Source organism: Ammospiza caudacuta, chromosome 5, assembly GCF_027887145.1.
Source record: "Ammospiza caudacuta isolate bAmmCau1 chromosome 5, bAmmCau1.pri, whole genome shotgun sequence".
NCBI classification, from domain to species: domain Eukaryota; kingdom Metazoa; phylum Chordata; class Aves; order Passeriformes; family Passerellidae; genus Ammospiza; species Ammospiza caudacuta.
Window position 1 is genome coordinate 39250779 of NC_080597.1, and position 15229 is coordinate 39266007.

The following is a 15229-nucleotide window of genomic DNA, read 5'->3' on the forward strand; positions in this document are numbered from 1 at the left end:
AAAATTCCCTATTAAAAAGTAATTGGGAAGTCAGCTATACCTAGCAAGATGTTCATGCTACTACTGTAGTAGGCCAGACTGGAGGAGAAAAATATAATCTGTATAATGATCCTCATTATGAGATGCAAGTCATCCTAGTCATCAAACAGACACGTTAAAATTCAGGTTCATTCATTCATTGCAATTAGTCAACTTTCCCTTTTCAATACCTATTGCTGCCTATAAAGTATGTGCACAGTATTCAAATATTAGAGGGAATGACACAGGAATTAATTCTGTGAAATTAATATCACTCTCATCCTAAGGCACTGTTCTTTTTACAGTACAGTATTGTGAGACGTGCACAAAATCCCATAGCCCATCAATGTCCAAATATTGTAGGTCCCAGCTCTGAAATGTACAGTACAAACACAAGGAAATGTCCTCCTAGAGCTCTTCCTGACTGCTACCATATATTGTAGGATGATGGATCAATCCACCTCCCTACTGAACATTATGAACTTATTAATGGAGGCATTAGGGATTGCTAGGATCATTCAACACAGCTGGGCCACAAAATTCACTCATTAAAAGTAATGTTAAAACTGCATACACCAAGTCAAAGAAAAAGCCCGTAAATTAATTGAGTTTTTAAACAAGAATATCAAATAGTACGTACCTTGGTTGTAATATTCACAGTCATAAGCTAAAAGAAAAAGAAAACAAGCATATTATTGTTATTGTTATTATTATTACTGTTACAATTATTATTAGTAGTAACAAGAGAATCCGTGTATTTCTGCATCCCAAAAATGTAAAGCTCACTTTCAGGAGAGGAAGTTTCATGTCCCATAAAGTATTTCAGTCAGTGATTTTATTTTCTTAGACTTTCATCCAGTGACAGCAGACCTGAAGCAGGAATTATTTTACAGCTAAGAACCCTTCTTGCTGTCAAAGAAAAGAACAGACTGGGTCTCTTTGGAGCCCTACACAGGAAAATGGACATCCAGCCTTTCCCACAGTCTCTGCACCAACACACCCTAAGCACAGCCGGCCCTTTTCAGCAAGACAGTGAATTTGGGTGTGTAAGGATGACACAGCTAACACAGAGAGAGCTTGAGAGATGTGAACTATGTTTATTATCCATCTACTCTGTCATATTTGTATAACTGGGCAGGAAAAAGTCAGAGATGCCTGTGAGATGAGCTCTGGAGCATGGCCAGCCCAGGTACATACCACAGAGCAGAGGAGATCGCCAGTGAATCGCTGCTCCTTGCTGGCAGCACTTGTGGGCATAAGCTGCAATACTGGTACACAGACACTCACAGTCCCCACCAAGATTGCAGTTGCATGTGTCTGTGTGACAATTTTTGATAAAAGAAGTCACATCAATCTGGGAGGGGAAGAAACAAAAACAGCTGACTTAATTTCATGAGCTGTACATATTCCAGTTGCAGCAGGAGTTTTACTTCTGGACTGACTGAAAGCACTAAACACAACAATAAGGTATTTTCCAAAGTTTGGGCATATTCCTACACAAATTGCACACTTCAAATGATCAGCTTATACCTAAATTAAAGGTCAAAAGAAAAATTGAAACAGTGATTACTAACAAACATGCTTGTCCACACACTTGCTGCTCATCCATTTTAAAGAACTATTGAAACTGGCAGTTCTGCTTTTATAAGGCAAACACTGCCATCTGTAGTCATCCTGTCAGTTTTGCATATACAACAACAAAATCAGAGCTGTGACTCTGATTACCAAGTTATTAAAGTAATAATTTATAGAGGGGAGATTTCCCAGGGGAAGAAAGCTTGGGACCACTGGTGACATTGTGCAGAAAAAAAATAATATTTCTGCCCTTATCAAGATTTTAATATAATTTGCCCACATTAGATCAGAAATCCACGTTCTCTAAAATCCTATCACAATATTTCATGATTTTACATGATACACTATTTCTTGAGTTTAAATCATCTTTTTTGTAATGTTTAGCAACATTTCCAAAACAGTGTTCTTACTCAACATGTGGACTGTTTAAAGCAATGCTTCTCTTCAGTTTAGTGTCTGGTCTAGCTCAGCTCTAAAGACTCAAATGGCACACGTCAGATTACAGAAATACCACCACAGTAACAAAGCACTACTTATCTAACATGAAGACAGCTTCTCAGCTGGCAGTAGCTAGAAGCTGGCAGGGACTGGATCAAGGGCAGAGAGATGTTATTGTGCTTTCATTATTTTTCTTGTTTTGAAAGCAGGGATACCACTGGGGATGTGGGGGACACACATGAGAACTAGCTCCACTGAAAGTGACAGTAGTAGCTTTGTAGAAATCACCTAACGGCAAACTGGCTCCAAATATCTCAATCTGTCTCTCATGCCTGCAGAACAGCATCTCTCCATGGGTCAGCAAATTACTGCTCTTGTAACAAACTGGGAGCCTTAGGCCAAAGATCCTGCTGTTTCAGGATTTAGGAGGAAGACCCTTTTTTCTCCATGGTCAGGCTCCTCAGATCCTGCTGAATTCAGTGCTCATTTGGGCAACTGCAATCCATCAGTTGCTGCTGGGCAGAGATGCAAGATTTTGTCTCCCTGCAAACTGGTGTTGCTGCCTTAGTTGAGCTGCAAGGCCGCCGGTCCCTCAGACAGGAGGTTGCCTGCATGCACTGCAGATCTCCCACCCACACAGCAGGAGCAACAATAAGCACGTCGGAAACCCCCATCTTTGTTTTCTGTTCTTTCCCTGCCCTCAGTGTCAGTCTCTGCTCAGGCTTTTTTCTTGGCACCCTGTTCCCCACCCAGCAGTCAGCTGCACATGCCCTTGGTGGGAGGTCACTCTACATTACATTTGCAGGAGCTGTACTTTCACATGCTGATTAATGGGTTCTAAAAACACATGAAAGATGTTTGTTTTACAGACTCTCCCATACAAGACAGATGCACACGTGCAGAAATACTTGACTACACATTTTGCACCTGGCATCGATTTTTTTTAGATAATTATGCAAAATTTCTGGCATAATATTTGCAAATTCTAATCACAACATGGATAAGATATAGAAAATGAACATTCAAGGGAAAAGATCTTTCCAAGTTGTTATAATAATACAGTTTCTTAAAGACTCTCAAAAATTCAATTTTTATTTATTATTTGCCACTTTGAAAATATGCTCATCACTATGTTCTCAGGCACATGCTCAAAAAATTCTTTACATAGTAACTTAAGTCAACATTAATAAATCCCTTGGGTTAAGCTGCTGCAACCTCCTTCACAGGCAAATTCCTAACCATGTTGATATTCAGCTTCAGTCCTGAAAGTCAGGAGGTTCAGCTGAGACAGCTAATGATCTCACTTAGTATTAATAATCATGAAGAAATTAAAGACTGAGATGAAATGTCATAGTGGTTCTTGCTTGTTCAGGTGTAAAGAAGCACCTAAATACCTTTGGGAGGGTAAAATTAGAAATAGAGAAAAATGTATAAAGCACGTCTTGCATTGATAATGGGTGGATTAAAATGGAATAAAAGATTACCACACAAAATAGTGTCGTGCCCATCTCGTCTAGACTGAACTGAAGGACATTCTTGTAACTTTTAACTCGTACTTAGCCAGATATTGGGAAAACAAGGATACCAAACCTCAGAGTTTTGATAAAACCAGATGATAAGCCGCCAAACAATTAAAAAGCTCGAAAGCAGAAATCTTGCTTTGTCATATTTCTTTATATAAAACAGGAAACAACAAAATAAAACCATTTGAAGTAAGCTGTAGGTGCATTACACATATACTTACTTTAGAATCCCTCAATTTATACAAATTTACAATTTGTATAACTTAGCTTCCTATATAGATAAAAGGTATAAATAAAAACTAAAGAGGCTAGAACCTTGATTATTCAGTAGACTAACTCAACTCTGTTACCACTTTTATGTTTAGATTCCAGTCTTGAAAGGAGCAAGGAGCTCCGCACAAATATAGCCCACCCACACAGAGATACTTGCAGGGCTTTACTCTGTATCCTCTCATTCAGACTGAGGGTATTGGCAAGAAGAAATTCATTACTGGAATTTGATTATTTTCATAAGAGCAATCTTGGATATTTAATAAACTTACCACATTGCGACAAGGTGCAAAAAGATCACTGTATAAAATTGAGCATTCCTTTTTTGCATAAGGGAACTTGCTCTGATGTACTTCACATGGTCTCAGTGTTTCATTTGGGCTCTTACACTTAAAAACAAGCACAAAACCCACAAATATTTTATAGGTAGGTGTGTTTATCACAGACTCAGGTACATCATAGTAGCATATAATTCAATACTTTCATAATCAGAAAATAAAAAATTTCAATTCTATCTTCTTCGTCTTCTTTCCTTGATTTATTTTTATAATTGAAAACATTTGCTCTAAAAAAAAACTTTTTGTTTTTTTTTCTTAAGCACTAAAATGTTCTTGCTGTCTGCTCAGTGCATAAAGACAAAATGTTTTCTTTGTGACACATTATAATCATTACCAGAGCAACCAACTGTAACATCACAAACAAATACATGGTCCAAATCCATCCTGGGTGGTTTTCACTGACTTTAAATGGAGTCATACTACAGATGGCTTTAGCTCTGTAAGTTCAAATAAAGAAGCAGTGGTAGGAAGGGAACAACTCATTAAAATATAGAGTCAAAGATCATCATGATAACTCAAAAAATGGATGAGATACAACTGGATCACTTCTAGGATCTCTTCACAAAGAAAAAAAAAGAACAGAAAAATATAGGAAAGGGACACTCAGGTTGGAGAACACGAGTTCATCTGAAACCATGCTGTGTTGGTGCAGCAGGCAAGGTGGGTGTAATGCACCAGGAGGGTGTGACAATGAATGCACAGGCATTGTTGGGGTGTCCCACAGCAGCCTCAGCTGCAGGGCAGTCACCCACATATGCTGCCCTCCTGTGCGGGTGCTCAGACGCTGCTGTGAAGATATGTGCTGCCACTCCTGGGGAGAAGGAGCCATTCACAGTGCTGATACAAGCACATTTCCCAGTAGCAGAGCTGGATTCTAGGCCTCCAGCTATCAAATATCCCTTTAAAATATTTTGATTTTTCAGAAATGGTGACCAGGACACATCTTTACCATAGGCCAAAGACCCTTTCTGAAAAAATCCTGAAGGCCTACTGCAGGGGCAGATGAAGTGCCAAGTCTGTGTGAGCACAGCCAACCAGCAAGACCAAAGCTGAACTTAGATCTTGAGCACTCTGTCAGACATAGAGATCAGGAGATTACATGAGATTTTACAGATATGTATCTCCACCAAAAAGTAAGGTGCAAGTCTTAACATCCTACAAGTTAATGTGCTATGCTAACACTATACATCTTTTTAAGGGAGCCACCAAATCAATACATTGAAAAAGAAAAATTAATGAACTTAATATCAAGTATTCACACATTTGTTTATGTAGGACCTTCTAGATGAGCAATATAACTCTACATATTTGCCTTGCCTGCTTACGAAATTTAAACATTTTATGTAGAATAAAATATATCCAAAGGGAGATATTGAGGCAGAAAATCCTCAAAATCTTTATTCCAAAGCATTCTTCCATGAAGTGAGAGATATTTGGTCGATTTCCTGCTGTGTCAAGGAGAGAACAGATTAAAAACTGGTCCTGACAGTCATGCAAAAGGACTGCGTTACAAATAATGATTTTTCAGGAGGTCCATAAGGTTATAAAAGTTTACATCTTCTCAGCACAAATTAATGAAATACCTATTCTCCTATGTTATAAACCAGAGTTGGACCATAAATGTGTGTTATAAACCATTTATAACACCAAATGGTGTTATAAACCATTCACTCCCTACAGCATCCTCCTACCTTCTCCTCAGAAACCAAGTTTCCATACTGGGTTGTGCCTGTTGCTGTTCTGAGCCTTTTCTGCCCATTCCTTCACCACCTCTGCTTTGTCAGTTTACTCTGTTTACAAAGTGCCACTAAAATAAATCTTCATTTTATTGTCAGTGTTTAGAAAGAAGCTCTTCCAGGCCTCTTTTTTCCAGCATTCAGATTCTGTTTACTTTCAGTATCCTGATGCCTTCCAACCCAGAGAAATTACAATTGTTTTCAAATTGGGATGAATCAAAAATACCAGAAGCATTGTACCCAACTTTGTAGAACACTGAAATGCAGACAGCTATAATTATCTTTCACAGAGGAAAGCATATCCTTCCCTAAAGAGATCATTTGGTGTCATTTAAATTCTGCATCTATTTGCTATGACATACGATATTATTAACACATTTCATATCTACAGACACAAAAATTAAAATATCCTCTTATACAGTGACCATAATTTTAGAAAATACCTTTACATCATGTGCACATAATGTGCTCTTTTACAAATTAAAATGATTTTTTTTTTTCCTCTACATTCTTGTTCAACATGGGACTTACCTGTCCTAATACCCAGCTGTCTCCAAACACCTGTGCATTTCTCACCTCCATGTTGTTTGATGTAGTCAGATCATTTGAAGTATATTTGTCAAAATTTCCACACAAGCCTGCCAGTTTTCCCTGAAAGAGAAAAGAATTTTTTTCATACTTTTTTTCAAACTTACAGTCGATAATTGGCACAAATTACACACATGGAATATATAAATTTTTACATAAAAAGGGTGAATGTAAATCTGACTTATCCTTTGAAAATATCTGACACTCTGCTATGCCTGTAGTTCCATATTGCAAATATCTTTTAACAGAAATCAGTGGTTTTCTTCCTTTTTTCCAGAACTTCTCCTAACTGCCTGCCTGTGAAAACAGACTGGAATCTAGTAATATTTTTTTCTGAAAGCTCAGTAGTGATTCCAGTCCAAAAGTCAAAAGTTTAGGTGAATTACATCATGATTGTGAAGCCTGACTAGTTGTTGTCATTAAAACTTGCTGCCTCTAATTTTAGTTCACAATAGCTAGAACCTTTGTAATAGCAATTATAAAAGAGACAGCTGCAACTTTCTTTTCTTGGGCATATGCTGCTGATGGAAAAACTATGTATACATACATACATATATAAATATATAGGAAAATAGACATTCCTGCACAACAATAAAAAGTAGAGCTGGACTTTTAGGGTGTTGTGGCTCACTCTAATGAGTTTTTTTTTCTTAAGGTCTGCTGCAGACATCTTACCGAACTGTAGCCTCTGGAAGAAACAGTCATTGGAAACAGAAAGAACTGGAAGAATTTGTGTTCCTAAATGCAACCTGTAGAACTCAGCTCCCAGCTATCTTACTCAAAAACTGAAGACCTTTTTTTTTTCTCTATGTGTATTGATGGCTGACAAATCAACTTGTTGGTGAATTAAGTATTTTATGGCTATTTGGACAGAAGCCTATAATAATTTTGCTCTAAACCTGCATTAGATGGTCATTATAGCTTTGACTTACACTTCAAAAAATCTGATATTGTATTCTATCCTAGCACGCTTTTTTTTCTTTTGCTGAATAAGCTCCATCTTCACACACATGTTCATGTTTGAAACAAAGAGTAATGTAATTCTGAATTACACTGATAGGGTTACTCTGCCTGCACCCAATGACTGAGTTGCATAGACACAAAGTTAGATGATATAGGAATAGAAAAGAGAAGAGCAACTGGGCAAAAAAGGAGCCTTGAATCCCTCCTCACATCATGACTGAATCCTGTCACAATATATCCATTAGGTTTAAATGTAAGGTTTTTTCTAGATCTTTTTCTGTATTTTGTGTGTTTTGGTTAAAGCCAACATGTGACTCCATCTGTTTATCTCAGAAGCCTCTAATACATCCCCGGTTGCAGTTCCAATGTCAGTCTAATTCAATCTGTGCTACAAACTTGCCATCCTCCATGTCACTGGGCACAGAAGCTTCTTTTACATTGGCTCTAGCCAATGAAAACATACAGCGAACTGGGTAACTCAAAAACTACCCCTCACTTCCAGCCCCCAAAGTTATCTTTGAGTTAGAGCTGAATCACTGCTTATCTCCAAAACTACAGTGAATCAAACAGAGTGAGTGTAGGTGTAGAAACCACTCCTTCTCGTCAGAAGTTGCTTTCTCCATCTCTTCTTACCTGGGAAATACTAACAGCTGAACAAGCTGTATCACTGGGAAAGCTAGTCTTGAAGAAAAGACTGTCACAGTTATTCAATAAAAGATGACATTAGGAATATAGAGAATCTACACAAAATCTCAGGTTTATATTTTGGCTCACCTTCCATCGAGGTCCAACTTTTACATGCATCATTGTCTTCTTATCCCACAGAATTGTAATGTCCTGTTCTGGAAAGTGTATCACAGTATAATATCCAGCCTTCCAGAGCTGATAGTTAGATTTGTTTTCTTGCGCCCCTAGGGTCTTCTGACACAAATGAATATTAATTAAGATCTACTAAAGTAATGCTACCAGATAACAGCAGAGTACATATTGAAGAATATTTTAGCATCTAGCTGAATCAGTAATATTAATAGAAGTGTTGCTTAATACTTTGATATTTTGTATTTTCAGTGATTCAAGTTTGCTTCGTACTTTGGTTTCTCTTTCCAAACCAACTGGAAAGAAACTCATAAATGCCAGTATGTTTCATCTCCTTGAGACTTTTGGGCAATATTCTTTGCATGACAAATAGAACTTGAAAAAAACAATGGGAAAAAAAAAGTGTGTCCTGGGACCTGCTGCTTTATCCAGGCCTAAACACTGGTACTACATTAACTCAGACTAGAGATGCTTTCCAAAAACATGCTCCTTTAGAGCTGTAAATTTGCAGTGCTTATCTTAAAGGGCAACCAAAAAAGGAAAGAAAATAACTAACCTGCTTCTCAGAAGGTTCGCTAAAATAAATCTCAGTGTCTCCAACAGTGATGAAAACATTCTTTGAGCAAACAATATCATTGTCAAAGCACTTTTTGTTCTGAGCAATTATAGATATATTTGAGTTATCTGTGCTCTGCAACATTAAGAAGAAATCATTTTACTGATATATTCAATTGCATTTCACTCCTGCAGATTTATTCTCTGTTTATCATCACAAAAGAAAAAAATATATATATACTTAAGAATTTACACACATTTGAAATTAAATTTAAGCAAGTTACCAAATCAGGAAATGCCTTTTTAAATTCTAAACTGAACCCACAAACTTTGGAGTTAAGCACCAGGAGCTATTATATTCAGCTGTCACTATTCTTGCTGAAGACTTCACAAACTCAGAGGATCAGGCTACCCCTAAAATAAGAGTCTGGTTTAGGCTTTTAAAATATGCTTTTACATGGAAGCTAATATTTCGGCACAGTGTGGTTGTCGAAATTGAGACATGCTATAAAAAGAGCTTTATTTTTAAACCAAGGTACATGAGATCAAGCTGTTTTCATGTTTTTAAAACCAAGAAACCTTCCATCTGTCAGTAATAGAGAGGACAGTTTTTGTGCCACCACACATCAAAATTCACAAAACCATGAGTCATACTTAATGTTATTGGAGGGGGTAAAGGTTTCGGCCAATATTTTTGTTTGTAGGGTGGGGTTATTTTAACATTTAGAAGATTTGAATATTTTGTTGTCCTGATTTACTGGTGTTTTAGTACTTCAAACTCAAATGTACTGCCTCCCCAATCCCACACCTTTTGGCTCTATAGCCCATTCATTACTTTTGCATACTAGGCACAAAAAAAATCACCTTTGCACCTTGGCTTGACACATCAGTTTATTCACCTACAGCTTCTGTGGTTCTTCTGTATCCTGAGGGAAACACATGTGCACCTTGTAATTCCGCATGCTAAGATTTTACCTGAACAAAGGAGATGAGCTGTCTTTTCAGTTGCTAACACTACCGCCAAAAAAATGAAGTTGAGCTATTCCTATTTCCTATTTTAATTTACTTCCCTATTCTTTTCTGTAGCAATCCTTACAAATCAACAAGCAGCCATAACTATAGAAATTACTTGAGAAAGTTAACTTCATGACATTAATATGAGCCACTGTTAATATTGAGACACTGTTTCTGAATCTGGTTCAATTTTTGAGTAAATTCAGTCCTACAGTCATCAGATACATGAGACAGACATGAAATAATCTTGGAAGTGGTAAGTAGCACCCACTGACTAATCCATTCTTATATGGGACACTTGGGTAGTGCTGGGGAAAAAAAAAGGTTCTCTTCTTGTTAAAACTCTTCTGGCTCCCACCCTCTTTTGAACATACTCTCTGAGACTGCGATTAGATGAAACTAACTGGAGGTGCTAATGGGCATGGTGTGCAAGATGGAATGGTGGCTCTCAGCATCTCCCCAGTCCTGGGAATTACTCGTGGCTCCCAGCAATGCTCTTGAAGAGCCCTACTTGGCCACAACGAGAGGCTGTGGTGTCTGCCCACAGCATCTCCCCCAGAGCTTTGCTCCCTCCTGTGGTCAATGTACCACTGCCTTGCCCAGTGTACCCCCAGGAGTTGCTGGCTACTTACTCCTAACTGTTTCTTGCCTGTCTCACATTTGTCCCCTTATTTATTCTGTGCTGATCAGAATTCAAGAATTAAAAAAAATCATTAATTTTTCCTCATCAGTGAGAAATACTGCATGTGCGCTGTAGGAAGCAGTTTGTGTATTTTTTCTTTATAAAAGTCATAGCAACCAAACTCTTTAAAAAACACTTTCATTCTAAAATCAAAAACAAACCCAACCCCAGATGATGGAAAGCATAGAGGTATTTTTTGCCACACAGAAGAGGTACTACAGTTTTGCTACCCTTAGTCTAGCATGGCCCACAACCCAGAGGATGCTGCTACCTGGCATAGAAAACACTCTACAGCAAGCGAGTGCTTGTGAATGTGATGAGCACGAGTTGTGGGAGGCTGCCTGCAAGCTCTATGTTACCCTAATGCCAGGGCTTAGGAAACAGTTAGTCCAAGCTAACTTGCCAGCAGTTAGCTTGGAAGGCAACAGCTACAGCGGGTAAAGCTGTTCACTAACTGCTTAGTGGTAAGGGGGTGTAGGAAATCAGATCTCCGTGATTTAGCAAGGGAACTCAGTTTAAAACTATCAGAAGCTTCAAGGTAAAGTTCATCTGTTCCATTCTGTTGTAAAGTTGTGTTAGGTTGCCCTCAAAATAAAATTGGTCACTACCTTATTGGGAAATCCACTATGTTTTAATTAAACCAGGCCTGCTGCTGGAGTGAGTACCAGTTATTCCCCTCCAAGTCAGATAACAGCCCAGAGCATTTTTTGATTTATTGGATGCGATGTGGTAAATTAAAAAGGAGACAATCTCGTTAGTTTGATAGATAGGATGCAAGCTGATACATTCTGTGCTGGGCAACTGAAAAGTGAGAAAAGGAGTTACTCCCCACCACGGCTCAGTGCAAAGAAGGACTTTGCTTGCAGTCTCTGGGTCTATTTGATGCCTAGGACATTGTGGGCTCTTTTCTTTGCACAGGTCACTCCTCTTCAGTTACCTTAGTCTCAGCAAAAAGGGACACTCTGAGTTAATAGGGAAGCAATGTCTTCCCTGTAAGAAAAGAAATTAGGAGCTTGATTTTAATTTAGGATAGTCAAATCAGGCTAATTGCCCCACAGTAAAAATACACCTTTTTTGGCAATGAAGACAAGTCCTTGAGGCAGCAGCGGGTAGCTACATTAGCTATGCTAACTGAAACTGCTGCCTGTGCCTTTTGACAGTCCAGGCCAATCCCTTCAGCTGAACAGCATCAACATAATCAAGTCAGAAGTTTTTGTATATGGTTGGGGTTTGAGCCAAGAGCACAAACTGAGTTATATTTCAAGTTAACTCTGCAGTACAGAGAAGCCTGGAGCCAGGAAGTGTTTTGCTGACCAAAGCCAGAACAGGGAGTCCTGAAGACATGTGAAGTACTTCCTTACTTGTAGGACTGCATGATGATATTAAATTACTAGGAATTATGCAGGACAGATATGCAAAGAGATTGTGCTAGTAGTTCAATAGAGTTATGAGTAAATCAGACGTTTAACAAAAAAGGGCTTTGTATTAAATCCTGAATCTTCTGTGCTTTCTCTTTTTCTAATAAATCTTAGACCTAAACCCATACATAAAAATATCATTATGGATTACATGTTTCTTATGGCTCTAAGCTTTCACAAAATTATTTGCTTTATATATGTTTACAAAATTATTTACTTGCTGTTCTCTCCATATAACTCAATAGACATCTTTCCGAGCAATACAATATTAGACAAATTCAAATTTGAATGACAGTTTCTATCACAGTCTTCAAATTATTCTGTAGCTGCTGCACATGCAGTGTCTTCTTTCAATAAGGAAGAAATAAAGTGCAGTTGAAACTTAGCACCTAACTATTACCAGTGCAAAAGAAAAGACTATTCAGCTAAAGTGAGGATTGTCTTCTGATGTTTATATAAGACAGGGAGGTCTTAAGCAAATCTCAAGAGTTCTTAGGGAATGTGATGGTATAAATGATAATGAGTTCCATCTCTCTAATCTGCACTAAATCCACACAAATATGAAAACAAGCTTTTGTCACTAGCACTAGAAGAAATGTCTGAGTAGGCACTAGGAGCAGGTCTAATGAATAACAAGGTGGGGGATTTTTTGGTTTTGTTTTTTTCTGCACAGTCTCTTTCCAAGGCAGAGTCACTCTTTACCTTTTTAGGTAAAATGCACCCAGCAGGGGATGTACTCCAGTTCATCATGTGGAACCTACTTATGCTGACAGAAACTAGAAATAAAATGGTTTTCCCACTGCAAGAGTATCTTCCCACGTAAATTACCATATCCAGCCTGTTCCAACTTAATATCAGTTTCTTTGTGATAACATGGAGTTGCCAAGCAACAGAAAAGACAGAGTCACAGCTCTGGGCAGTCAGTCAAAAGCTCATTGTCAGACCCACTTCTCAGGACATTCTTTTTCTAGACTCCACTGCACTTTTTTTCCATATTTCTTCCTAGTCAAAAAAGCAAAGCACTGCTTTCCTTTTTCTGGTTTGGTGTTCTTTTGGGGTTATTTTTGGCAGTGCTTGGGAATGCTAGAGTTTATTTTTGTTAGAAACTTTCTATTTCAATATCCTGTTAGAAATTTTCTGTCCCTTTTAACCAATAACAATTATGTGTAGTGTGCTCGCATTGTCAAAATGCAGCCTGGGAAAAGACAATTTAATTGGCTGTATTTATTTCTTTGAAAATTTCATTAAAATCTCTCTAACTGCTCCATGTAAAGACTAATTTTTTCTCAATATCCATTTACCTGATTTACCCATTACTTTTGGCTTATTCCTTACAAAACTGCAAACTAGGGTGGCCATAAAGGCATATAAGGACACCCTGGGAGTGGGATTCCTTTTGCTTTAATGATATTTTAGGTGTTTTTATACAGAGCCACAAAAAGAACTGCAAAAAGCTCTAAAAATATTGAAAAAATGTAAAGTAGTTTAAAAAGTAGAAATTGCTTTCTCCTTCCTACATATTTTCAGAGAGATTCCATAGCTCTGTTCAGATTTAATATTTTATGGAAAGTCAGAATCAGCTTGGTCATGGTTTATTGGCTCATTTCTTATGAAGGAACTTGGCATTTGAAACTATTACTTCTAGGGAGCTTGATCTGGGAGAAGTAAAACGTCTTAGCCCAGATTTAGTGATCATTTGGGCATAAATACAGAAGTTATTTCGGGGAGCAGACAAATGCCTTGGCATCTAACTTGTTCTTGCTCTGTTTCCTGCGCCATTTTTCTATGGACTTGAGCTCCAGATAATCAGTGAAAATGCATTAATTATGCAAAACTCATTTTAATTTACACTAAGAAGCATCTCTTGTTGTAAAGCTTTCTTTGTTTTGCTGCTGCACCTAATTTCTTCTGCACCTTGCCAGAATTATATATACAGTCCACGTAACTTAATTTGATCCCTGGTTTTACATCCTGTACTAATTTGTATCAGCAAATATTCTTCCCCACAGCTATTAAAAGAATGGAGCAATGTTGCTTGGAGTCAACAGATGGCACTGAAACACATTGTCTCACTTTGGGAAGAAATCCACATGAAAGTTGGGAAAAAATATTATGGGAAAGATAGTGGATGATCATCTTACATGAGAGAGAACAGAGAGGAAAGGAATCGTAATAGCACTTTTTTTCCAACCAATGTTATGTATTTTTATACAACTATTAAAAATAAAAACAAAAATTAAAAAAACCCCAACATTTAGGAACTAATAACCTGAGAGCCAAATTGCTTATGCAAATGCACATTAATTTTTTTTCCTTTACATCTTTTACATGGCTGCAGATTATTTTCACTCAAAATATGGCAAAGAAGCCTGCAGTACACATGTAAGACATGAGATATTTCTAGCTTTGAAATATCTTCACTTACAGTTGAGTACAAAAGGAGAGAAACATGTCTGAGTAGATTCACAGATGAAAATTCAAGAGGAGTGAGATTATTCCAGCTACTGAATTATCCTCAAGCAATTTCCAGATGTTTGCTAGTGCATCCATGATAACTCTTGCCTATTTCTTTAAAAGTGACTTCTGAAATGGATACATCTCAGGCAGAACAAATTCAAAAACTGCAAAATATCTATGACAAGTATGTTTATGAGTAAGTATGTATATATACAAGCAATAAGAAAACATTATATAATATTTTCTTTATGCATTGATTTTTCTTCTAGTAGATTTTACTGCAATATAAAGCTGTTGTGTTCTGAAGGTTTGTCAACAATAAAATCCAATTTTTTTAAAATCTAATAATAATGAAAATACATTACAGTACATAATTTATCTACTTAAAACAGAGCCTTGTTCTAACTCCATGTTTCTTAATTTTGAAAACACCACAGAGAGATCACTGAAAAAGTTTTGATTTTCTTTTTTTTTGTATTTTAAGAGTACTATATTAAAAGGTTTGAGGAAAAATAATTTAAAGCAGATTTCCTTTTGTTTCATTTACTTAACTTTGCCTGCTTGTGTACCAGATTTAGCTTTTGCACAGGTCATATTACTGCAATTCCTTTCTAATTAAAAATGCGACCTTCTGAAGACTGAAGATTTGGAAACATTTGAGTATTTGTTTCCAAGTGACACATTCTGTAATATGAACTATTCTGGACTACAAATCAGCAGCACAGTTCATGGTGTTAGTTCTAATATCTAAGCATGTATTTACATGTATTTACATGAGACCTCTTAGTGTTGTTTTATTAATAAGTGCATGATAAATGTTAATATTTTGTCATTGGTT

At 37.2% G+C, this 15229-nt stretch overlaps 1 protein-coding gene across 1 annotated transcript in view; it reads right to left on the minus strand.

The window, feature by feature from the left end:
- Positions 1–15229, minus strand: part of OTOGL (otogelin like) — a 94391-nt gene that overhangs the window by 39466 nt on the left and 39696 nt on the right. Inside the window, exons 26-31 of the mRNA XM_058805944.1 lie at positions 8822–8956; positions 8224–8370; positions 6430–6549; positions 4097–4213; positions 1216–1372; positions 659–685 (exon numbers count right to left, since the gene is read on the minus strand). Of these exons, the coding sequence (XP_058661927.1) occupies positions 659–685; positions 1216–1372; positions 4097–4213; positions 6430–6549; positions 8224–8370; positions 8822–8956 (703 nt within the window). The remainder of the gene's footprint in view (positions 1–658; positions 686–1215; positions 1373–4096; positions 4214–6429; positions 6550–8223; positions 8371–8821; positions 8957–15229) is intronic.